The 25,788-nt window shown below is 38.3% G+C and overlaps 1 protein-coding gene across 3 annotated transcripts in view; it reads left to right on the forward strand.

Moving 5' to 3' along the window:
• Nucleotides 1–25,788, forward strand: part of APP (amyloid beta precursor protein) — a 143,867-nt gene that overhangs the window by 99,926 nt on the left and 18,153 nt on the right. For all 3 annotated transcript variants that reach the window (XM_021532419.3, XM_085590999.1, XM_085591063.1), the window contains 2 exons: nt 263–362; nt 18,269–18,490. In XM_021532419.3, the coding sequence (XP_021388094.1) occupies nt 263–362; nt 18,269–18,490 (322 nt within the window). The remainder of the gene's footprint in view (nt 1–262; nt 363–18,268; nt 18,491–25,788) is intronic.

Genomic DNA, 25,788 nt, shown 5'->3' on the forward strand with positions numbered 1-25,788 from the left:
CAAATATAAACCCCTACTTTAAATTACTGCATTTCCATGAGATTTCAAATGGCTATGGAAGAGCATGTAGAATGGTATTTTTTAGCAGCTGTAGGAGATTGGTGAGTTTTGTAATGGGTTTGACAGTTCTGATACTTTGAGCTTATTGAAATCTTAATCCTGCACAAGTGAAAATGGTCTTGCTTCCTATAATCTGTGAAATTTGTGATAATGTTTAATTATCCATAGTACTCCCCTCCTTCTAATACTTTTGTTTCCATAGGTTATGACACATCTACGTGTGATATATGAACGCATGAACCAGTCTCTCTCCTTCCTCTACAATGTGCCTGCTGTGGCAGAGGAGATCCAGGATGAAGTTGGTATGCAAACTACTAATGTAGAAAAAGACATATATTTCTGTGCTAGAAATTACCACCAAAAGCAAAAATACATCATCTCGCTTTTCCTATTGATATACTACCTCAGCTGAAAAATAGAAGAGTAAACCCAGCAACATTCTTAAATTTTGAATTAAATTATAATGAGCCCTTGGAAGACAAATCCTATATAACCCATGCAGTGACATCATCATACTGCTGTAAATGTCTTCCCTGAAATATGTTAATTGACATTTGGAGCCTTCCATGCTATAGGGATGCATCAATTGACAATGAGATTTAGGCAAACCCTATCCTTTGGATATTTAGTTTACCTGGTAAGTATTTACATTATACAGGCAATTTGGAAATCCTGCAGCTAAAAAATTGGTTGCAGAACCAAACATCTGAGAAAAGTGTAGGTATCAACTTGGCAGTAGTGATCATGCATTTTTAATTCTTAGTTATCAAATTGATATCTCTGCTCCTCCCATTTTTTCCAGCATACAAGCTGGACTATGGATGAATCCAGTAGCAACAGACCTATGTTTGCCTCTTCCATGAGAGCTGTAATGGCAGATAGCTGTGAGGGAGAATGACCTTTTCATCCATCCAGATTCCTGCCCTTGGCTGTGGCATTGCTGCAGCACAGAGATCTCCAGTACAGCACTCACACTTTGCTGTTTGCTGCTATTGCAGCAAGGCAACAGCTGCACTCAGTTTTGGACATCAGGTTGCTAATGTTTATCTTTAAGAAAAATAACATTTGGTTAAATGTAAAGGTCAGAGATGGGACAATCATTTTTGGAGCAGCTTTTTTCACAGGTTGTAGCAGTAAGTGGCAGTTAATTTATTCATTTCACTAGTAACAGGGTTCAGCTGAATAAAGTCATCAGTTTCTTCAAAACACGAGGGAGGCATACCACTGCAGTAAGGATTAGGATGCATGTCAGACACAGGGAGGGATGGACAGGGAATAGTGGTAGATTCATTTGCCCAAAGTATGTTATGACAGAGATATGCTTCTGCTTGAGAGGGCTGGAGATGAGATCAAGAAATAGTGGAAGGGATTGGGAGGCAGAAGAAACTGATTAGTAATTGTCCTTAACTGTCCATAACTGGTTGGTAATTGTCTTTAACTGTGTGTTTCTATGCTCCACATTTATAAAGCACAATTAACAGTCTCAGTCTGTGGATGTAGAGTCACTCAGGGAGGAACAACATCTTCTTGATAATTTGAAAGCATATCATTTCTGTGGAAAGATGTCAGTACTGTGAGGTCTTTGAGATGCTCAGTTAGTTTTCTTTTGGCATTACTATCATTCCCTTGGGGTATTTGCTTCAAATTTCAATTTCGTGTATTCTTGGTAATGTTAATGCTTGTTGCTGAGGATATTCTTATAAATTTTGTTCTCCTTTCAATGTACTGAAATGGAACAAGAATTTCAGAGTCTTTGAAGTGGCTTGAGACCAAAAGTCTGGTAAATGCTGAGTGGTTTACAAGAATCTGGCTCCTAATCTCAAATGTAATACTAATTTTTAGGGGCAAAAAAGAGCCTAAAATTAGTAAGGAATTATTTCCTAATAAGTTGAGAGCAGCTAAGAAATCAAAAAGAAAATGTTTGTTACAATCTCTTGAGCAGTTTTTCCATATCTTGATTTTTTTCATTTTGTGGTTTTAGGCTATGCTAAAAACTATTCAATGCATTGCAAAGTTTAATGCAATTAAAACAAAGTTCTCATAATTGGTATTTAGTAACCAGCACAAATTAAAATATTGTCTTTTCTGAGTAAAATATCAGCTCTAGATAAAATAGTTTTCCATAATGCAATGTGTTTCAGTTTCAATGTTATTCTTGTTGATAATATTGTCTGTATACTTTGTTTTACATGTTGGTTTTAATGCAAGTTTGTGGAGCTCATTCCCATGTGTTCAAGAAGACAGTATCCTTCTAGCTTTGAGCCTTCTAGCTCTGATCAGCCTGTATCAAATTATCTACTGAAATTACAGAATTTCTTAGTCTCTGTACTCTTCCTAAACCCATGTAAAAGGACATCTATTACAGTTGCAAAATCTGTGGAGAAGTAAACTGTTTATAAAACTTCACTTTGTAGCATTCCCAAGAAATATTACAGCTCTCATTAAAAAGGCAGATGTTTGATTAAATGCCTTTTGTTTGAACCATTGACTTAGAAATTCTGAGTTAGAAGAAAATTTGAAAAATAAATGAGGTAAGAACATCTCACACATAGTGTCTGACTAATAAATTACATATAAGGAGACACAGTTGAAAATAGTTTTATTTAATTTTCTCTCTTAATTATAGTTTTAGTTTCTAGTTCCACTCTGCTGTAGAGTTCTCAATGAAAAGTTTTTACCTTGAGGAATGGATAAACTTTACTTTAGGTAGCAGAGCTCTGACAAAGGTAGTTTTTGCCTGAATCGAACAAGTAGCTCTATAAGCAGCAATATAAATGAGATCTAGTTTGCTATGAATTTGTCCCATGGGTTTAATTTTTCTTACATATAATGTGGTGCTGTTTTTCACTCAATTTTTCCTATTGCTAAAAATATTATGACCTATTTTTGCACAGTTAATCAGATAAATCACAGCGTAGCTGTTGGACATTTGGAGTTTCCTTAAAATACAGACTATGTTTGAAGTTTCTACCTTAAAAGGCAGGCTTACAGCCATTGTTTTAATGTGCAAAATCCAAAATAAAAAATCCAGCTTCTATGCTTAAAAGAGGTTTTTATGCCTTTTAAGAACAGCTTTTTGTTTTCATTTTCTTAAGTCCAGCAAAGATGATGGTAGGAATTTAGGGTAAAATTTAACAGAGTTACAGTCCTTACCTGCAGGTGTCCATCACCAGCTGATCTCCACTGGCTTTAACAATGGGTGTCATAGGAGCATGTAGATAGTTGGAAGACTCACAGCACAGAGCAGCACTTAAATTAAATGACTGTTTTCATCCTAAGCATTTGGCCAACCTGTAATGTGCAAATGCCCCATAAGGGTTTCAGGCACTGTAATGTAGCAGCAAATTCCAGATGTGTGAGGAAGGATGTTGCTGTCTGTCTCTTGTTTGTGTTGGGGCAGAGGAAAAGGAGCCAGCCTGCCAGTTGCACAAAGAGGTCACCTGAGCATGGTTGTTCTGACAAAGCTTGGAAAGAATCAGCAGGTCATTTGGATAGGAGACTGGCATTGTGGCTACAAATGATTTCTCAAGGGACAGTGATGCAAATGTGCTAAAAAACAGGTCTCTCTTGGCAATTGATGTAGTTCTTGGCGATAAATGGAGTTTCTTACAAGCAGGAATATGCCCCATGAATAGGAGAGTGGCAGACGAAGAAATCTGAGCAGATTATTTGCCTGTCTAGGTATTTGTACTCACCTTTTCTCTCTGATAAATCTCATATACTATTTAACATGTATGGAAACCCAGAAAAAGTAATAGTAGGCTTTAACAGAAATCAGCAGTTCCTTTTGAGCATGTCCTGCTTTAAATCCTTATTTGATTAGATTGCTTATCCATCTATGTAAAAGGCAATTTATTGCAGAGAGTGGCACAGCAGGCATAGCTTCTGAATCAGAAACTACGTCAGAGCTTTGTGCATCAGTCATGTGGGTCGGCAGTGATCTGAATTTATAATTCTGTGTTTGCTACTTGTTTCCAAATTGATGTCCTCAGCTTCAACTTTTCTAGCCCACCACTGAGGAAATATTAAGCACTCTAGTAATACCACAGCAGTATGTTACCTAAGCTCAGAAGCATTCAGTTAAGAGCTTATTGTTCAGTAATGAGTTTATTATGCTGTTCCACTCTGGCTGTCCTGTTGTTCTGCAGCATTTTCTGGATGCCACATGCACATTACTTACGTAGAAGAGAAGGCAAACCCAGGCTGACCCCAAATCAGTGCCTGCTTTCAGATATGTATAGTGTGCTGTGGGTCAGGTGCTATTTTAAACATTAGTGTGCTCCAACATAGAAATGACAACATTTGAAACAAGAAACATTTGCCTCTTGACATTTGACTTGCAAGTTCCTTTGAAGATTTTTGTAAGTGTTTTTAGAAGCAGCTGGAGACTCAAGAAGTCTGATTACTTCCTTTCTTTTAACACTTCCTCTTTAGTCATCAGACCCAATACCTATCTGAGTGGAGGGCAAAACTATTCCTACCTCATATGATTCTGGTCTTTCAGCATTTATTAGACTGATTTTTGATTCTTTGTTTCTAGCTTGTAATTTTGTCCTGTGGTCAATCCACAACCTTTCTGCATTTCTTGCCATGAATTGAAGTAGGATACTGTTTCAAAACGTTCTCTGGTATTCTCTTAAGAGGTTTAATGGTATTAGTTTCTTGCTGCAGGCTGACAGTTCAAAACCACAACCAGAGTGGTCTGGGGACTGATACTGCAAAACCAAAATATTGCTCTTGGAGGCTTCGCAAAAGCAAATTCTGTATCTTGTTTTTTGGTGCTATTCCTCCTGTGATTGTTTTCTTGATCCTCTCCATTAAAATGCTGTTTTGAATATGTAACTAGTAATGTCTGGCAGACTGCAATGGGACTTCTCAGTGTCTTTTTTTTTTTCCCTGTAACTCTTCCTTGTCATTATGTTTTAAAATTTATCTGATGGGAAGAATTCCACTTTCAAAAATATTACAAATGTTGAAGCAATACTTAGGATTTCTGAACCTTTATTTGAAATTGGGTTGCGCTATCAAGGTATCAGAATAATAAAGGGTACCTGACTTACATAAACTGTGTCAAAACCTTGTTTAAAGGTTTGCAAGAGTATTGTAATGGGATCATACAGAATGGTGTAGTTCATATCAAGTAAGAACAATAATTATCTTGTAACTCAATTTGAGTGTGTTTGACTAGAAAATTCTTGAAATTCCTTTTTGTTTGTAGACGTGGCAGCTCTAGGTTGCTTAATAGCAACTAGTTCTAGTTTTCCTGTAAAACTAAAGGCAAAAATACTGGTAGCATCTGATTGATGCTATAATGTCGTGCATCAGAGTGCTTATAATGCCTTTTTTCTGGTAAAGTAAAACAGTGTTGTTGAGGCATGGCTAAAAGAATTAGCACTCCACGATTTTTCTGCACTGAGACAGACCATGTTCAGTGAACTGGCACAGAGAAAAATAATGAATAGCCACCAGTGGTGCTCATCATCAGGGCAGTTGCATTTTGCACTAGTTGACAAATGTGCTTCATCCAGACAATGTAAATAGAGTGAGCATTTGCAATAGTTGCAAAAACCCACAGCTGGGGAAAGTTGGACAATTTCTGTTCAGTTTTTTTTACTTTCTGCCATTCTGGAGATCAATGTAGTTGTCATTTTTAAATTGCCTCAGGGACTTGGCTAATACTGTGTAGGGGAGTGTTCAGTATTGGATGTAAAGAAACATCCATTCTGCCAAAGCAAAAATATTGAATTTACACCCTCATCTCTTTAAAGCTATCACATTTTTCTGTGACAGCAAGCATTCTGTTGAGATTTGTTGATACCCACACCACAGAGAAACTTCTCAGCAAACTTTAAACAGTTTGTGGAAGTAGGACAGTAGTATGTGGGTCTTTCCAAAGATTCTGTAAAACCTGCCTTCTTGTTTTAAATAGCCTGTTTGGTGTGTCTGGGCTGTACCATACAGGTCCATATTCCTGCCCTTCTGCTTTGTGCCCGTAAGTGTAATGCAACTAGAACAAGCAGTCAAAAGCAGCCTTCAGAGAATGTGTATTTGCACAGGTATGCTGAAGTAACTTCCAGCACTAACTACACCTGTGCTTACTCCCCATAATTAATTTGACATATTTATGCATATCCAGTAACCTCAGCTTTCCAAGAAAAATTTGAATTTTCTGTGAAGTGATTATTTACCTTTAATATCATCTCTTCAAAGCCTATAGCATTCAGTCAAAAAGATGGTTTGTTAGGATTCTAGCAAAATATATGTTGTTGCATCAGTGGTTAAAAATAGCAGAGTCCTTCCTCAAAAGCAAATGAATTCTGTGTTAAACTTTCCGCAGCAACATTGAGATAGATTTTATATTTTATATTGACATATGGCCCAGGTGGAGTGCCTGATGAGCAATTAAGACCTTTTCCACTCAAGGACATTGGTTTTTAAAGCATTTGATTAATTCATATATATACATATACACACATACTCTGAATCTTTTTTTGCCCCCCAAGTGTTGTTTTTTTTTCTTTAATCATCACAAGCCTATGGTCTTTACTAAGCTATCAGTTTTGCCACTTGGTTATCTCAATAAAATATTCTTACAATTATTTAAATACCATAAATAATAAGATGCCATTTGTTGGAGCAAGGTGATGTATGACGTTTATGCAGGGAATCAGCCAGTGCCACAGAAGCACAGAATGCCTGAGGTTGGATGGAACCTCTGGAGGATGGAGGACATCTGCTCCATTCTTTCTGCTAAAGCAAGGCCACCCAGAGCTAATTGCCAGTGTTTGGTCACCCTCAGAGTGAAAAAGCCTTTTTAAGTGACTCAGCTCTGCCTGCTAGTAAGATACATCCTTTGCTTCAGTGTAGGAGAGAGGGAAAAAAGATCCTGGAAATAAATCCAACATTTTCTTCCTCTAAGCATCTCTTATTTTTTGTCAAGATAATTTAACTGTCAAAGAAAATTAGATGGAGAATTGTAGATGATTAAAATAGATACATCACTGACACTGATGTTCTGAAGTGCTTTCAGTAGCAATGTACTATATCCTCCCCATCTTTTATAGCTAAATGGGCTATTGTGTGCTATCATGGGCACTAATGTTCTCCAGAAAAGACATGAATCCTGATTTTTGTGTGCACAAGCCGCCTTTCCATCTCATAAATATTGTGAACATGATTTCAGTCAGTAAAAGAGCTAGCTTCCTCCAGGGTGCACAGATACTAGGAAAAGGATAAATGACTTCAGGTGGCTTTGGACTGAGGTGGCCTTTTCTTAAGGGAAAGATACGGGACATCTTGTTTTCCAGTTCAGAAATATAGTCAGAATAAAAAGTTAATAGAAGTGACTAAGTTTAATAAGATAACATTTTCCTTTGGTTTGAACAATGCTGTTCTGTTTCACTTGCACCTCTAAACAATCTGGACTCATGATCCACATGTTGGAACTGAAAACTGATAATAATCATGGACCTGTAAATTATCAGTGAAGTAATTTTTAAATTTTCTGAGCATCTTCTATTTTAGTGAGTATTTAAATCTTTCATCTAAATAATTCACCTATTTGCAGGAGAGGTTTAAAGGTGTTGCCTTGGCTTTTTTCAGGAGCTGATGGTGAGAGTACTCTGCCTTGCATTGATAGATCCTTTTCGAAGACCATATTCTGTGACCTTTCCATTATTTTAACCTGAAGTATTTTTTCATAGACTCTTTTAATAGAAAGTTGCCATCCCCACTACAGATCCCACAGGGAGCTCATGATCATGAGACCACTCTGGGCTCACAATGGCAACAGGTTGGGGCTGAGACAGTGTCCACTTAACAACTTCCTTTGATACCCCTCTGAAAGAATCTACAGTTACCTTGTACCCAATGGAAAAAAATGCATTAAACTTTGAATAATTGTCCAATTGTTGCTTGTATTTTTTCCTTTTTTTTCTTATTTTATTGGATACATGTGGATTTGATCAGGATTTTCTTCTTAAACACAGTCATTCTGTGGTGTCATTAATACAATAGACCAAGAAATTTTGTCTTGGAGAGACTTGTTTCTGCAGGTAGTAGGGTTACAATTATATGAAAATGGTGTATTTAAAGGAGTGTGTATATTATTTTAAATCTGTATACTGGATATATTTGATTTTAAAAAGTATTATCGGTCAGGATTATGTTATAGCTACAGATTTGCTCATAAACATCTAGTTGAATTGATTTCATGTTCTTTTGTGTCTTCAGTGAAAAGTCTAAAGCCAAGCACTCAGTTTTGAGATTATACTGATAAAGTATGTGGTGATACCAACATGTTCTTTTTAAAGCCTGAACCAACATGTTCTTTTTAAAGACTTTTTTCAAGTCTGCTTTTAGTCTTATGAAGCAGACTTTCTCATTAGTATTTTCTGATAATTGCTTCTAGTGTTGTGCTTTAAAGCACTTATATCTTAGTTCATCACATACCAGATTTAAATGTCATTGGGTTTTTTTTTGTTTGGTTGGGTTTTTTTGGGGCGGGTTTTGTTTGGTTTTTTTTGATAGATAACCAAAGTCTGAAAATGTTTTCCAGTTGTTCAGCTTTCGGATAAGATCTGAGAGCAGGTGACTTTCCAAATGCATATCTCCAGTCAGAGAGGAGGCTCTGGCTTTGTAAAATGTTGCCTGCTTACAGAAATTTCACTATACTGAGCTATTGGAGATTTTTTTTATGCACTGAACATGTGTATAATTTTTTTCATAAATATGTTCATCTTGCATCAAGTTCATTATGTCAATGTCCACGAGTATTAAAGGAGCCCAAAATTGTGGGATCACAGACACTCCAACATCTTCTGCTTCATGTGTCCTGTTGAAAGATGGATTTTCTTTTCCTAGTTAACATGTTTTGGAAGCACAGTTGTGTCATTCTGTGTGATTCACTCTAAGATCAGATTCCTAGCAGGAGGTCTTGGACTGTGAAAGAAACAAAGGAATCATCCCAATTCTTACCTGCTGGCAAATTTCAAGTCTCCATTGACAACCAGTTACAGACTGGTTATATTAGCACAAGGTAAAAATGTTTTATATGTAATATGTTACAGAGCTAGTGTTTCAGTCTGTGGAATTGTTATCCAAAAGGATTTAAACCATAAGGTCTGAATTGGATCGCTGTGGGCAGGTATTCTGAGGGGGATAGCAAAATAAGCCTGTAATGCCAATGGTGTACTAAATTTTGTTTGAAGCATAGCTTGCTTTCCAGAAGTGCAGAGGGAAAATTCACAGCTGTTTGTTATGGCCAGGAGTATCTGTGGTGTCCTTCTTTGGCAAGTTGTTACTGTTGGGATAAAAAAAGAAAAAATTACAGAGGATATGAGATTTTACAGAATGGCTGGGTTGATCTGTCAGTTCCCAAATACATGGGATTACAAATGATCTTTCATCAATGCAGCTTCCTCCTGCCTGTGATTCTCATATACCCAACTTCACTGAAAAATGTATTTTTCTGAATAGTGATGCCTGGGCAGGGTTCCAGTTCTTGCTCTGTTCTGCTTCCTCCTTTTAGATCATGGGTGTGAAAAACAGAGTAAAAGGCATCAGAACTGGCCACATCCCACTTCATAGATTTATTTGGTAAATTTAATAAATGCATCTCTTTAGATTACTCTGGCAACCTAGGCTATATCTGGCCTACCAAATGCTAAAACTGCAGTTAATAAATAGGCAAAATTATCTGGAGCAAGCATTGCAGAATTCAATTCTGTAAATTTGGAGTTCAATTAAAAAATGTTCTCTTTTGACCAAGGGTAGCAATTGCTGATGCCTGTTTCAGATGTACCTAGAAACAGAGGCCAGACAAAGTTACCAAGATAAAAGCAGATGTATTTAATGAAGGACCTTCATTAAATAAGGGCAGGTGAAGCCTCCCCAAGGGGCTGCACCCAAAATGGACGATGGTCACGAGTTTTTCAGACAGATACAAGTTTGGTCTGTTAGCATATCAGGTGTTAATCTTCCAATTACAGATACAGGTAATGAAGTCATATGCCCCCATTTTATTCTCCTCTCCCCCAATTCACTTTTGTTTATAATTTTCGGGGCCTGAGGCAGATGGTGTCCCTGGATCTCAGGCCTAGAAGGATTGCTTTGACCAAAATATAAAGAGAATTAACTAGCACTCTATATGGAGTGCAGAGTTATACACTAATGCAGTACAGGATATGAAAAATAAAAAAGTTTAAATCTTACAGCATCATGCAGCAAGTTAATGTTCAAATTTTTATATGTTATTATGGATTATTGAGTGCTTCCAAGATGACACATCAATAGTTGTTGTGGTATTCACAATCTGACCTTGAGAAGTGTTTGTAGAAAATGATAGGTAACTGACTTTTTTTAGGTGTCAGAAAGTGGTAGTTTTAGGTCCCACTCCAGTTTTAAATTGCATTGTGTAGTGTAAGTTTGGCAAGTAAATATAATTATTTTTATTAGTAAATAAGACCAACAAATAATTTATAAATAAAGTAGATAATTATATTCAGAAAATTAGACAATAAAATTTTGTAGCAATATTTCTTATAAATGGTTTTTGCAGAGTAGTTTCACTTAAAAGCTTTATCAGGTACTTAAGAGGGAAAGGTACTTGGCTTTTTCTACTTTACACAAGTAAACTGTATAAACTGTTACTCCTGAGCAGGAGTATTGATTGCTGATTCATCTGACTGTAATATCAATTGGTTGGGCTGTTTATTTTTTTTAATTTAGACTCTTCAGCCTATTTTAAAGCACTTGATGATAATGTTAATTTTGAATTAAATGTGGACTTAAATTTAACTTGGAGTTTGTCACAGAAGGCGTTCTGTGGATCAGGATGATGCTATACAATATATGTTCTGGATTATGGTATAATTTCCATTCAAATTTTTCCCCAAGTATTTTTTAATATTATCTTGTCTACCTTTATATTAGATTGTTTCCATGTCTTACTTGGAGAGGACCTGTCTAATTTAACCAAATTGAATGAGGAGGGATAAGAGGAAGGGAAAGAGACAACAGGAATTGACAAAAAAGCTTCTTGTGAAAAGGAAGAGCAGGGTTTTTAATTTCTGTTAAATAACTCTCAGAGATGACACAAGCTTCAACACTCTCTGCTTTGAAGTGAGGAGGAAATGCAGTTATTAATCAGATGACTGGCTGTTAAATACCAAAAAGAAACATTAATGTGCACCTAGCTATAGCCATATATTGAGATTTAATTTTAGTTAATAGATAGTTTGTGTAGTTGTCAGATAACTATGGGTCTGTAGTAATTAAAGTTTCTGTCACTGAAGGCAAAGAGTGTCATACCAGGCATCTAAGAAAATTAGACAAAATTTCAGACCATGAGTTTCATAGCAGACTGATTAAGTGGTGTGAAAATTGTCATGAAGCTTTGCTCAGAGTGGTCAGTAATTGCATTGGCACGTACAAAAAATGAATTTGTATTGAAGTCCTTCCTTAAGGACAAGACACTAAGGTCATTTTGAAATCATTACTTGGTGATGAGTGATTTCCTGACTTGGATTACCCAAGGTTCAAAGACTCTTCTGTAACAGAAAACCTGTGATTTACCTGCACAAGGACAATGTATATTAGTTGAAAATTTTTGGGGGTTTTAATAATATAAGACAAAATGTCTACAAGGTAGATTTAACTGAAACGTTATTCCATGTACCAGCTGACAGGAGGAAACTCACTTGGGTTGTTTTTATGATGTGATTCAGGAAACAACAAAATCTACATGCACTGAAATAAAAGGAGCAAGAAATGAGAAAGAAATGGAAGTGCTGAAGTTGTGATTTTTTTTTTTTTTAATTTAGTAGAAGCATGTTCTTTTTAGCATTGTTCTAATTATTGCAGCTATTCTCAAGTTCAAATGTGTATTTTTTCTAAAGTTAGATTTTCTTTTTTGTCTAAAGTTAGGGGGTTTGTTTTCTTAGCCATCAAGGTGTTGTCTGAGGCCGTGGGATGGTTATTCTCTTATTAACTTACAGAAAAAATATTTTAGGTCAGCTGTTTCATGATACCTTAAATGTTCATTTTCTGATAATTTGAAAAGGGCAAACTCTTTTCAACTTATTGAGGCAGGTTTTCATACAGACAGGAATCTTCTGAAATGTGGAGGGTTTTGGCTGCTATTTGTTCTTACCTAGTGGTAGTATCTCTGCAGCACAGAAAATAAGAACTATGAAATGCTTTTTTCCTATGGTTCTTGCTCTTTCTGTCTCCTTTTAGCCATGAGGGAGAGACACATTGCACTGAAAGAGTTTCCAGACAAAAAGACCTGTGGCATAATTTCACAGGCTGTCGAGGAGGTGAGAAGAAAACTTTGATCTGGTGGCGTGGTCACATTTCTCTGTCAGTATGGATCTGAGCACTGAAGCTTGGGCTCATTTCCAGTATTTCACAGGAATGATCTACCATATCAATCCTTTTTCATCATCCTCAAAGCATACAGGCAACAAAGGCACTTCTCCACCCTCCAGCAGGCAGTTCACTTTCAATAACATTCTCATCAATCTCTATTTTATATTTGATTTGTATTATACAAATGAATTAGGTAATTAGGTTCAGCACTGAATACCACAGAATTGTGTTTTGTAGCTTGATAATGTTATAATTACAACTTGTGGCAGTATGCAACATCATGATCATACAGTGTTTGATTCAGCAAAACACCTGAAAGTAACAAAATACTTGAAATTCAGTGGAACTTTGCTCTTTGTGGTAAGGCACGGGAGGTCTTGTTTTCATATTTACCAATTTGGGAGAGTTTTGATTCATACAGCTGACAAGATACAGACACTCAAAGTTAATTCCAACCTGACTGCATTACATCAGTGCAACTGCTTTAGAAGATAACATTGAATTAGCCCATAAAGGAAGCATACAATTGAAAGCTGCAGTTAAACATGTGCCACATATGCTGTAATAAATTACTGTATTGGTGTTCTTAGTGAATCCTAATTGGGACATACAACATATGCATGATTTAAGCTGCCTTCAGACTGGATTAAGGCAGTATGTGTGCCAGTACAAATGAAGCTGTTGCTGTGACTCAATTGCTCTGTAATTTCTGCTGTTAAGAAGAGTAGAGAGGTTGCTGACACTTATTAGTTCTGTCATTTTGAAAGCACATGCTCAAAAGCAAGTAACTTTGGGAAAAACACATGTTCAATTCACACTGAATTGTCACTGATGATAAGTGAGGCAATAAGACTCTGCATTTCTATGAGTTAATTTGAGCTGATTCCAAGCCTATCTCTGTTAGATCAAATATATGTTGTGCTTTGTAAATGGCATTTTACAAAGGAAGTTTGATGTTGGGTCAAAACTATGGCATATAATTTGGTGGTATTTTAACTAGTCCTAATTAGAGGTGTTTTGGGTACACCTCATTTCTAATCTGGTTTAAATTGTTTCCTAGAACTCCACAATCACAATTGCCAACTTTAAGGGTGCTTTTCAACTAAATTCAATAGTTTTGGCACGTAATAGTGATTGCAGAGCTTTTCCTCTAGTAGGTGGGCTCCTTGAAAATGCAACAAACAAATGTTATAAATGTTTTTGGAAATTTTAAACAAACTATGAACTAAATAAAAATTATGGTTTGAAAGATAGCTAATTGGTTGTTGGCACTCCAGGACAGCAAGATAAGCTGTTCTATATGAAATTCTTGTCATTACAGCTGTGCCAATTAAGTGCTGGGAAGTATGTCCCAGAGTTCAACATTGGAAACAATGTTGTGTGACAGCAAAATTAGTTAAGGTTTTATCATAACATGGGTTTTGCCACTTCAAGACTCCCATCAGCTTTGTTGGGATTTGTCATTATATTGTTTCTAGCACAGTGCTATTTGCAAATAGAACTGTGGTCTTGGGGATAACACAGTATCTACCAGAAGAGTCTGTAGTAAATTTTATTTTTTTATCTCTTTATTTGCTTTTGGCTCCATTTGCCTCTTTGTGGGATAAGAGAATAGTCTTGAAAGTAGTTTGTAGTGGTATTACACTTTTATCCAGTTCCCCAAACGTATTTCAGTTCAATTTTTCTAGATGCTGTTGTTGAGAAGTATTGACCCATGAGGAGGCATGCAGTGAGTCCAAGAATTAGTGAAACTTGCTTAGGTGTTATGAGAAGTCCAAGTGAAACTGCCTTAGGTGTTATGAGAAGTCCAAGAGGTATCTGATTAAAATATTAGAAGTGAGCCTGTCTCTCATCCTGAGAAAGAAAAGGTTTAGGTGCCTGAAGGAGAATTTTGAGTGTCTGGAGGAGAAGCAGCAATTGTGTGCCCTCACACCAAATTCAGAGCTAGTGGGAGGTCTGAGGTCCCAACTGGGTGTGGTCTTTCCCTAAGATCATGGTTGCTTTTGAGCACATGCTCTCAGATGGACAGAAAGATTTGCCATCCTCTATTTTTCTCAATGGCAAGGCTTAGCAGAATGCTACAAGGAGATAATAAGCCAAGCAAAAAACATTTATTATAGAAAGATTCTCAGAATGTTTTTGTCCTGTTGATTTGATGTGAGACGAAATTTTGAGGAGCAACCTAGGATCTATTTTCAGCACCTAATGATAAGATATTCATAGTACAAATAAAACCCATTGAAACAGTTTTGAATGCACATCCTAGCCTCTAGCTGTGTCTGTACACCCTGTTTATTTAGGGATTTATCTTTTGCACTGTGGGGGAAGTGAGTTGGCAGCTGCAGATGGAGGGAGTACTGTGTCAATGAACAGATGTATGGCTTTCCATTAGTGTAACTGATGCTTCAAGTAGCCATCGATACTTGGAACAAAATCAGCCCTGAAGAATTGATCTTGGACTTTGCCAGTAGTATCAATAACAGGAAATCCTAAAGCAAACTTTTTTCAGCAGTTTAATGATTGAAGCAATTGTTTGTGAATCATTTACTCAATGCAGACACAGCTGCCTCAGTGTGATGGATTCCAGCAGTTTCTATGCCAGGCACTTCCAGTTTCTCACTGTCATTCAGTGTCTGATTCATCTTGGCAGATGGGCTTGACTCATGTGGCCATTGTTTCCCTGCTTGTGAAATGGATGTGATCATAATCTGCTGGTTGTAATATCTGTCTGCTTCACTTGAGCTATTGTGCAGGTCCTCTCCATGCTGTACACCACAGCTGAGTGGAGAACAATGGAGCCAGCAAGGATGTGCTCCCACTTGGGCAGCCTTGAGAGAGACTGTGTGATCCACTCCCAGCCCTCAGAAACTTGGGTGTAATGATGGTATCATGATGGGAGCTTGGAACCCCTCTCTGTCAGCCTGGCAGGCCCAGCCATGCTTGCACCCTGGCCTCTCCTGAGTTCCTGGTGCTGCTCCTCCACTGCCAGAGCTCAGCTTTCCCCTCTCTGCACCATCTGTGCCTTTCCAAGGGCAGGAGCTGTCTCTGCAGGTGACACTGAGTGTGTTGGAGCAGAGCGTGGACAGGAGATGTACAGGACAGGCACTGCCCAAGGCAAAGGAGTGGCTGGGGCACAGCTCCTCCAGCTCCATCCCCTGCCTCTGCTGCCTGAACTCCAGGTCTCTACAGCTGCCCCACACCATCCTCTGGGGATGGGGAGAACAGCAGGAACAAGGGGAGCTGTGCCCCAAAGCCATTCCAATGCCCAGCTTTTGAAAGGTTTGTGGTCACAAAGATGCTAAGTACTGTAATACTCTGTGTGGTAGTAGTGTTCTCAGCTGCTATCATCCATGGCACCCTGTGAGGTACATAGACACCAGATTTCTCCCTCAGGGCACTAAAATCCAGCTCTTTTTTGTAAAGTCTTTTCATCTATATCTAATGAAAATTAATGTGTCATGTGATGTCTGCTCAGAATATCAAGGTGCTTCACTGGTCTCTTCTGATGAAAGGACATGGTTTAATTTTAAAAAAGAGTAGTGTAAGTGCAGTTTGGAGATAAAATCAGATTGAACTTCTATGCTGAAGATTTAGTAGGTGTCATAAAATAATACTGGTTTCAGTAAAATGAACATGAAAAGAAAAACAATTCATTGTGATTGGCCTAGGCTTTCTATACTGTGCTAGTAAATCATTTTAATGGGCAAATTAAATCACAGAATTTTGTATTCACATTAGTCTTACCATCTGCTCAAGTAATTGCTGTTTAAACTGGAAAATTTATTTTAAAACATTACTTTGTACGATTCAGAACCCATGTTTGCCCCAGAGCTGAGGTTGCAACATTCTTTTTATTTTTGATGTTCTGAATTCAGTGTTATGTGAATAGGGTGGCAGAGAATTTCGTCAGCTGTCTCAAGGTGGCCTTTGAGAGATGAATTACAGAGCAGAGACCTACTGGAGCATCACTGATAGAGGCACTGAAGCAGTGGCACCTCTAAAGCTCCTGAGGTCCTTTCTGAGGGTTCTGCATGGTTACATTTTACTTCTGTGGTATGAAGCTTCATGGTGTAAAGCTGGGAGAAACATAACATTCAAAAGATTTTGCTGATGTTTTCTAAAGCTGTGGTGTGTATAGAAACTTAGAAGCCCTTCATCACTGATATTACTAGGAAATGAGTGAGCCCCTGTGGAGTGGCATAAAAGGTTTAGCAGCAGAGTAGTGATTCATGTCCCTGACTTTGTACATGGCAGAGATGTGGGTGTGAAGTAGTGACAGTCTGGGGGTCCTTAATGAAGTGCAGGGAAGACAGTCCTAATAAAAGCTGTTGTATCATCAGCTGCTATGTGTGTTCTCATGTGGTCACTTGCACTCTGCTACAGTCTGCTATTGTGAACTATTTAGCTCTGTGGCACTTGCTCACTACTGGGGCCTTATTAGCAATTATTGTTCTGCATTGCAATTTCTTGCTTGAATGAGCTCTTGTGCAGCAGGTTCCCTCAAAATACTTGCAAATAGTATGATTTTCCTACAAAAACAGATGTCAGTGAAGCAGGAGGGATCAAGAATGGAATTGTAGAATAGTTTTGGTAGGAAGGGACCTTTACAGGTCATCTAGTTCAACCCTCTCTGCAATGAGCAAGGACATCTTCAACTAGATCAGCTTGGCCAGAGCTCTGTCCAGCCTGACCTTGAATACTGCCAGGTACAGGGCATCTACCACCACTCTCCTTGTAAAAAATTTCTTTCTTATATCTTAGGTAAATTTACGCTCCTTCAGTTAAAAATCATCACCTGATGTCCTATTGCTAAAGGCCCTGATAACAAGTTTGGCCCTTCTATCTTATAGGCTTCCTCTAAGTATTGAAAGGCCACAGTAAGGACTTCTAGGACCTTTTCTCTTCTTCAGGCTGAACAGCCCCAGGTGTCTCAGCCTGTATTCACAGCAGAGGTACTTCAGCCTTCTGATAACTCTGTGGCCCTCTGGACTCACTCCAACAAGTCCATGTTTTCTCTGCTGGGAGTAGAGGAACTTTGATGTGAGAAGGGAATAGGAATAATGAAGTACACGCAAGCCCTGAGCTTATTTTTAACACAGAGTTGAAAAGTTTGTCCTATACACCTGATCAAACTGAAAAGTGCTTTGATTGTTCTCACCTTACTTCAAGAAAAAAAAGAAATCCACAGCATAGATAATACTGTGTAGCTTTAGGTGTTGGTAGCTTGTAAAATAATTTGCCTGCTGCTACTACTACTATAAATTACTACTACTACTAGATGTCTACCTACTGCTTTTTAACAAAGAACTACTTCAGTGTTATGATGAAATTATATATGTTAAAAAATCAAATGTTTCTTCAGATTTGATGTCTAAACCCAATTTAATACAGTGACTGTTGTGGAGATTTAGGATTTAAGAGTTGTGAGGGGCTTTGGCAGTGAGCATTTAAGAGGAAGGAGAAATTACAAAGACATTTCTTCCTGTGGATCTCTCGCCAGTTGACTTACAGCAGCATGTTGAGTTGAAGAGAATTATTTTGTGCTTCCTTTCAAAGAGGTTGGGAAGAGCCAAGGGATGTATATAGCACAGACCTGTGATCTCTTATGTGGTGGAAATGTGGGTAGGAAACATTACTGAGCAATTGTGGTTGATGTTTCAAAAAAATGCCTTAGCTGCAGTGCTTATCGTGGGGTTTTGACTATTCCAAGCCTTAATGTTTTTATTTATTATAGGAAAACAACCTCACAACAGTGAATGCTTACTTGAGTAGCATTGAAAACAGGTCCTTAGATATGCTGGCTCTTTCAGATAGTTTCTGCATTGAAATTTCCTTGCAGATGAATTACTTCAGAAAGAACAAAACTACTCTGATGACGTTTTGGCCAATATGATCAGCGAGCCCAGAATCAGCTATGGAAATGATGCTCTTATGCCTTCATTGACGGAAACAAAGACTACAGTTGAACTTCTTCCAGTGGATGGAGACTTCAGCCTAGATGACCTTCAGCCATGGCATCCCTTTGGAGTTGATTCTGTTCCAGCCAATACAGAAAATGAAGGTAAGTACAATGGGAGGAGAAACCACAGAACTTTCTGAGCTGATCTTTGTGGGTTTTGTTCATATTATTCCCTTAAAATTAATATTTTTTTTATAAGTAAGTGTAAGTAAGTGCAAGTGGGATAGAGGTTCTGAAATCTACATTTGGAACTGGTCGCTATGTCAGCTGTGTCTCTGATAGAATAGAATAGAATAGAATAGAATAGAATAGAATAGAATAGAATAGAATAGAATAGAATAGAATAGAATGCCCTGACTAATATCTGTAATTTAGACACACAGTAATTTTCAGAGTTGAGTTTACTTGCCTTCAGAAACAAACCATAACAAAGTCTAGGAGATTATGAGTAAGTCTTATAAGATACATAAGAATGACTGAAGTAAATTGTTAGATTTGTGCCATGATGAGTGTTTTATTTAAGGTAGAGCTTTTTATTTGCTAGCATGAAAATTATTACAGTTCCAGCATAATCCTAGCAGACAGATAATGTTATTTCGCTCCCTACACTAGTTGTCTGGAATGTACTGCAGAAATGTTCCTACATGCACGGCAGTATAACTTGGCTAGTGAAAATGTTTTTCCTGAGGAGTATTATATATAGTTCATGGACTACTTCAATGAAGTGACTGCATGCTACTTGAATAATCCATGTAGAATCTGGAATTGGTAGCTCACTTAGGTGCTGGAGCCAATAAATCAGAAACCTGAGAGACTTCAGTCATGTCATTCAATTTCCTCCTCTTGACTGTTTTCCTTTCTTCAACTGCTCTGTTACTAATGCTAAGTTAATCACATCAGTAAAAGTTTGATACTGCAAAGCCACAGTACATACAGAGCCTGGAACTGCAGAAGTCTTCTCAGGCAAATCTGTGATTTGTAGCTGAACTGCACAGACATTAATATTCTCCTCAAGTCTTTTGAAACCACTGTTTTAGGCTGTGCTGCTCTCAGAATGAGTTCTGAGGTCATCCTTACACAGTTAGTCACATTCCAGCGTGGTATGTGAGTGACTGTGAGCAACTGGGTGTGAGGGGCATGGATCTGCTAGGTCTGGTGTTGGTGCCAGATGAAATCAGTGGAATCAGAAATAGATTTTCAATCAAAGTTTGTCCCAAGGAGTCAGAGAAGCCTAGCATCAGGCAAAAGAAAAGGCCCGCACAAAAGTCAGTGAGGCAGATGCTTGGCAGAATTGAGAGGAAGAGCAGGAGCTGGTCAGGAATAGGGCTAAAATCAGAGTACCAGTGAGTCAGCATTGCAAGTTAGGGGCCAAGTAAAAGAGCAGAGTCAGAGCAAAGTCAACAGACCCCTGGCAGAAGAACCAGAAGGCAGGAGATTGTGACAAGGACTCCAGCTGTGTCTGAAGGGCACTTGCAGCCAAGTGGCATGCCAGGCAGTGAGAGCAGCTGGCTGGAACACGTCAGGCACTGGTAAGGGGTACAGATGGTTCAGGCTGGCAGGCTGAACCTCATTTTCCTGGGGAAGGAGCTGCAGCTTGCTCTAACCCTAGCACATGTATCAAGGCTGTCTGCCAAGAGCAGTCACAGTCTAGCTCATGTCTGTCCTGCAGGAATTTTAATCTGCAGCTCTTGCACCATTTTTTTTTCTATAGCTGAGGTATCCAGGACATCAGTTTCTATACCTGTTGCCTGCTTTCATAAAACATGGTGGGGTTTAATTGTTTTTGATGTCTTTCCTCCTAGCTTCCAAAATATATTGATTTCAGTCACCAGGTTTAGAAGTTATTAGGTAGACAGGCACCCTCAGACATATCCATAGTGTAATCACAAAAGCATATTTTTCCTTCAGAAACCTGTCTAAGCTCAGGATCTAATTATGAAAGGTACTTTAAAGTGACACTGAATTCCCACAGGCAACTATACTAAGCATGATTCTCCTTTTAAAATGCATGGCAGCAAATAAGAAATAAAACTCTCCTGCCTGGAATACCATTCTTAATTATTAGGCCTGTGTGTTTTAATGCAGTATATTGTTTGTTGCAGCACTTATTCTTTCCTGTCTCCAAGTTGTTGGGGTTTAGTTTTGGTTTTTTATACCAGGATTGTATTGTATTTGTCATGAACTTATTGCAACAGTCAGTTCAGTTAGGCCAACCATTATAATTGTTCAAGTATGTATAGTTAGAAGTGGAAGTCATTTGGTGACTTAAACCTCTTCAAGTCCTTCCTGTTTCCCCTTATAATTATCTGTCCTCTACCCAAACCACAACGTTCATAATATCATCATGCCAATAATACCTTCTTTCTTTAGAGATCATTTCTATACCTTTGTCCATAGCATCAAAGAGGAGTTTCACAGCTTTGTTTTTTTTCCTTTGTGTTTGTCTCCCACCTTGTTGTTCCAGAAGCCCAGGACTGACTGTGCCATTTGTCTTCACTTCTATGCCTGTTTTCTTCTTTGATAGTGGTCTTACTTCAGGCTTTGTCTACCTTGCTTCCAAAAATACGTTTCTGTCTTCTTATAAATTGTTTGGAAGTAGCAAAAAGTTAATAACAATTGACATACTTTTCTCCTCTTTTTTTCCTCCCTCTGATGAACTGATGAAGTTATAATACCACAGCCCATCCCCCTAACATTTGTTCCTTCCATGGCCATGCTCTAATCTCAGGTTTCACCCAGAGATATTAATAATGTATTGGATCAGTATGTTGTCATGTAATCCTAAGGTTTCATAATTCCATTTGAAATTTTCCCAATGTAAACTGCATGTTTTTAAGAACAGGTTTTATGCAAATAGTTTATTTTCCTAGAATTGCTTTTACTGATTAGTAAATGAAGAATAGTCTAATAATAAATAGACTTTGAAAGTCTAGCATAACTCAGTATTTTCTGCAAGTATGTTCTCACTTGTTTTCCCCTGAAGTAGTGTCCCTGGAAATGTCGACAGGAGTTAATCTGAAGCAGCATGTAGTATAGATGTCCAGCATGCTGCAACACAAATTAGGTTAACAAAGAAAACACTTTCTGAGAATTGTACAGAGGGACCATGAAAAATGTCAGGAAACTGCACTGCAGCAATGCAAAATGCATCTTCAGAGGTGACCCCCAACAATGCCCCAACAGCTGTGAAGCTCTGACACTGCCCAGCCTGCTGGGCATTTTGCCAGTGACTAACTGGGTTTCATGGCTTACCCTTTGTGTTTAAGCTTGCAGGTTACAGGGAGTGTTAATGTCTGTATCTAGTATTTATCTAAAGTGAGATTCCTGTAAATGTACTGTGTTATCCTTATGATTTCTTCGCAACTAATGTTTGTTATGAACAAATCACACTTCAACAATGTTCTTGATAGGGGAGCATCACATACCACTCCTCTCCTGCTGGTCTGTACCAGTTTTTGATGTACTTTTACTTTTGAAAAGAGAAGTAAACACATTCTCTCTTGCTCTTCTGAGATGTATTAGGTAAAGGTGGGAATGTGTGGCCTCCATGAAGCCTGAGTAGTCAGTATTAATAAACATGTATCATGAGTTTAGTTTCATTAGTCTATTTGGACAATGCATTTTCAGTCTTATTTCTGTGCACATGGAAGTACATTCAAGAGAAATACAATTCCGGAGCTTCAAAATGAATGCACTTCATATAATAACATACAGTACATATTTGAGTTTTGATTATTGATAAATGTTGTAGTAGGTTTAAATTTCTCCCCTCTTCATTAGCTGTTGTGATGATGTAGCCAAACACCAGTGCACTCACAAAAATCATCTACTCATCTTCCTCTGCTATAACTGAGCGCAGGAGGAGAAAAAAAAATCAGTTAAAATAAAGCTCATGGGGTTGAGATAAGCTTTAGGAGAAAAGACTTTAGGGCAAGACAGGCTCAAAACTTCAAAAGGCATAAAGAAAACTTTATTAAAAGAAGAATGGTAAGAGCTAAAATAAACCTATTCTCCCCCCAGCCCTTCTTTCCTTCCCGCTGACAATGCAAAGAGACAAAACCTGGGATTCTCAGTGAGTTTATCACTTCTAAAAAGAATCTTTCTTCAGTTCACTCTGGGAAAGGAGTCTCCCCTACTACGCCATGGAGTCCTTCCCAGAGGAAACGGCTCCCTGTGAACTCTTCCAATGTGGTTCCAATTTTCACAGCTAATGATCTGCCCAGAAAAACCCTGTTGCATCATTCAATCCCTCCTGTGTCTTGCAGTTTTCCCACATGCTTTTGTGGGCCATTTCAGCTTATAGGGTGCAGTTTTTAAGGATGAACTGTTCTAGTATAAGACCAAAGGTTCCTGTTTTTCTGTCTCTGAAAGAAAAAGTTCTCTCTGTCTCTCTACTCAAGTCAACATCTACATTTCAACATCCACATTCTCCAGTTCTCATGGGCTGTGGGTGAACACATATGCTTCATGAATTACGGGGAAACAGTTTGTTGTATTACAGTGATTTATTAAAAAAATATGGATATTGATCTATTACCGATATCCAGCTGTGACAGACAAAAACTCTCTAACAGTTTAAAGTTAGAAAGTGTGTGTTTATTGGACGCTGGGCAGAGTGTGGGATAGCTCCCAAATCCACACCGTGCCTTCCAGGTGATTACAGAGTCTTTTTATCCATACAAGTATTGAATACCCAAAATACAAATGCATATTCATCATTTTGGTACATCCCATTCCCCACTTCATATGCTAATTACTCCAAAAGCTATTAAGCATGTGTAGTTTGTCCCTTGAAATGGTTTGGTGTCCCTTTCATGGGGAGGGGTCCCAAAATGAAGAAGTAAATGAAGTCTTCCTTGTTCTGACCTTTCTACCTTTTCAATGCAAATATGACAAACGAACTCTTGGTAGAACTCCCATTCCTTGTCCTCAATTGGTTTCAGAACAGAGGAGGCCACAATTGTCTTATGTTCCTAAAGCTATTTGTCAGTTTCTATATTCTTCATTATAAACCCAGCTAACTAAACATTGTGCTGACAAGCAATCAACTATTAGTTAACTACTAACTCCTTACTTCATCTAGGCCTACTCATTTGTTATTATTATTTTAATTAACTCTAGTAAGGCTTATTTGTAACTAAAATCTTAGCTCCTCTAAAATCTCTAAATTCCTTAAAATTTACGTTTCATTAGTCCTCATCATGGTTTACAGAAGATTTTTCAGCTCTGATGCTTGGAGCATCTCCTCCTCCCATTCTTCCTTCTAAACCGACTGGGTATTGCTATGTTGTTCTCCTCACGTGTCCCCACTTTCCCTTTTCTCTGACTCAGGAGAAGATTGGTGTCCATAAGTTCATTTCTTCTCAAGTGGAGTTCTCCAAAGCTGAAAGGTAGATCTTAACCAGGCTCACAAACTGAGGGCAATGCTCATTGTGCTTTTCTCCCTGTTGGTCCTGTGATCTCCCTGGCAGTGTACAATCCCCTCCACTCTGCAGGATGCTGAAAAATGAATAGCTGCTGTCATTTTTGTCTCTGCAGTGCAGCAGGTTAGAGGCAGACAGGCACAAAAATTCTGTTGCTGGCTGGGTCAAGTTGGCAGTGGCCACGTGGCTCAGCAGTGCTGGGATGGCCCCAGCAGGACCTTGGTGGCCGGACCGTGCTGGGGCTGACAGGATCTCAGCAGCCCCCAGCCAGACCTTCCCAAAAGCAGGAAAAAGAAGAGAACTTCCCTGCCTTTTCATTCTTAAATATGTTATCATAGAGGCGCTCCCAGTTTCTCTAATTGGCTTAGCAGTGTGTCAGCTCTCAGAGCCAGCCAGCTATTGGTTTTGTTAGGCACAGAGGAAGCTCTTAACAGCTTCCTACAGAGAATTACTTCAGTGGCTGACAATTTTCCTCCTCCCCAAAACCAATTTAATGCAAAACCACCATATGAATGCAAGCAGTGAGAAAACCCACAGAAAAGATTTCCAGACTTAACTGCTGTTTGTCCATGTATCAGTACTGGGGCAGAGCAAGAAGGTTTTAAAATCCAGCTAAAATTAAAAAGGTGGTAGCTCAGGGCTCTCCAGAAACCAGCCTTTCTTTGTATCACATTGCCTGGCACCACAATCTGTTTTGGAAGACTCTTGGCTCTTCTAATTTGCCTCCAGTTTTTGCTCTGAAGCTGGTTTGTTTCTTTGACCAGGTGTTTTCACTTCTGTGTCAGTTATGAAATGTGCCAGTGGCACAGGCACATTTTCCCCCTGAAAAGGACCTCTAAAATAATAGATTACAAGAATTATTCATTACTTTCACCTAACTACACATGCAGCATTAATCTGAGGTCGGGGGCCAGGGTAGCAGAGGAGGGGTCTACAAGAGCAGTTTGGGCAGTGTTTACTCATGGTTGTTTCCTCCCTGGGGTCCTTGCCACTGAAAATGACTGCTGACCCACCTGAGGGTTGGTGCTGACAATACTGAAAAACCTAGCAGAAGACATAAGTAGGAAAATACTCAAAACTGTGTTTTTTAGGAGTCAGATACACTGATGTGCTTTTAGTTTGCAGCTAGTCTAAAGCTGAGCTACTGGGTTTTATTCAGAGGCAGGAGCTTGTGCAGTCCTCTCTTGTGCAAAGGACATGGCAACCACTTAAGCTCTCACACACGTGGAAGGTTGTTTGTCAAACCCCCAGGAACACTGAGCCAGTGACACAGACTTCCTGAGAAGATGGGCAGTTCCATTGCTCATATCAGCATTATCATCAGGTTTGTGTGATTTTCCAGTGAGCAGTTCTTCTTGATTGAAAACTGTGGGTCTATCAGATTTCCTGTGTTACTGCATCTCACTGCTGATAATGGCTCATAACTGTATCCAAAAATTCAATTAAATAAGAATATATGTTAAAAATTCTGAATTCTAAGGAACAATGTAACACTTCATTTATGAATTTAAGTTCTTTGACGCTGTCAAAGATTGAGTAGATAAGGAAGGCAACACAATTGGAACAAAAGAAAGAATCTGAATTTTTTAGTAAACATTTCCAGTATGTTTGAACTTACTGAGGTATTTGGCAGTGACTCAAATAGCTCTAGGTTTTGCAAATCCTGTTTTTCTATTAGTGCCAGTGAGCTACTTCAACTTAGGTTTCAGCTGATAAAACCTTAGTAGGGTAATAAAAGAGTTTTATAAAACTGTATATGACACACATTTGGATAGATATTTGTATTTCTTCTTTCTTTCGCTTCAGAAAACTGGAAGATAAATATGCTGTTCACAAATCAGAACATATAGGAATACTGATTGTATTTTCAAAAAGCACTTTACTTTTTTAAAATGTTATAGATGGTGCTGTAAAGATTTCTTGTTGAAAGGAAAAAGGAGGGATTCAGGAGGCTTTTAAGTCAATATTGATAAAGAG

This window comes from Lonchura striata, chromosome 1, assembly GCF_050655825.1.
Source record: "Lonchura striata isolate lonStrDom1 chromosome 1, ASM5065582v1, whole genome shotgun sequence".
Classification (NCBI taxonomy): domain Eukaryota; kingdom Metazoa; phylum Chordata; class Aves; order Passeriformes; family Estrildidae; genus Lonchura; species Lonchura striata.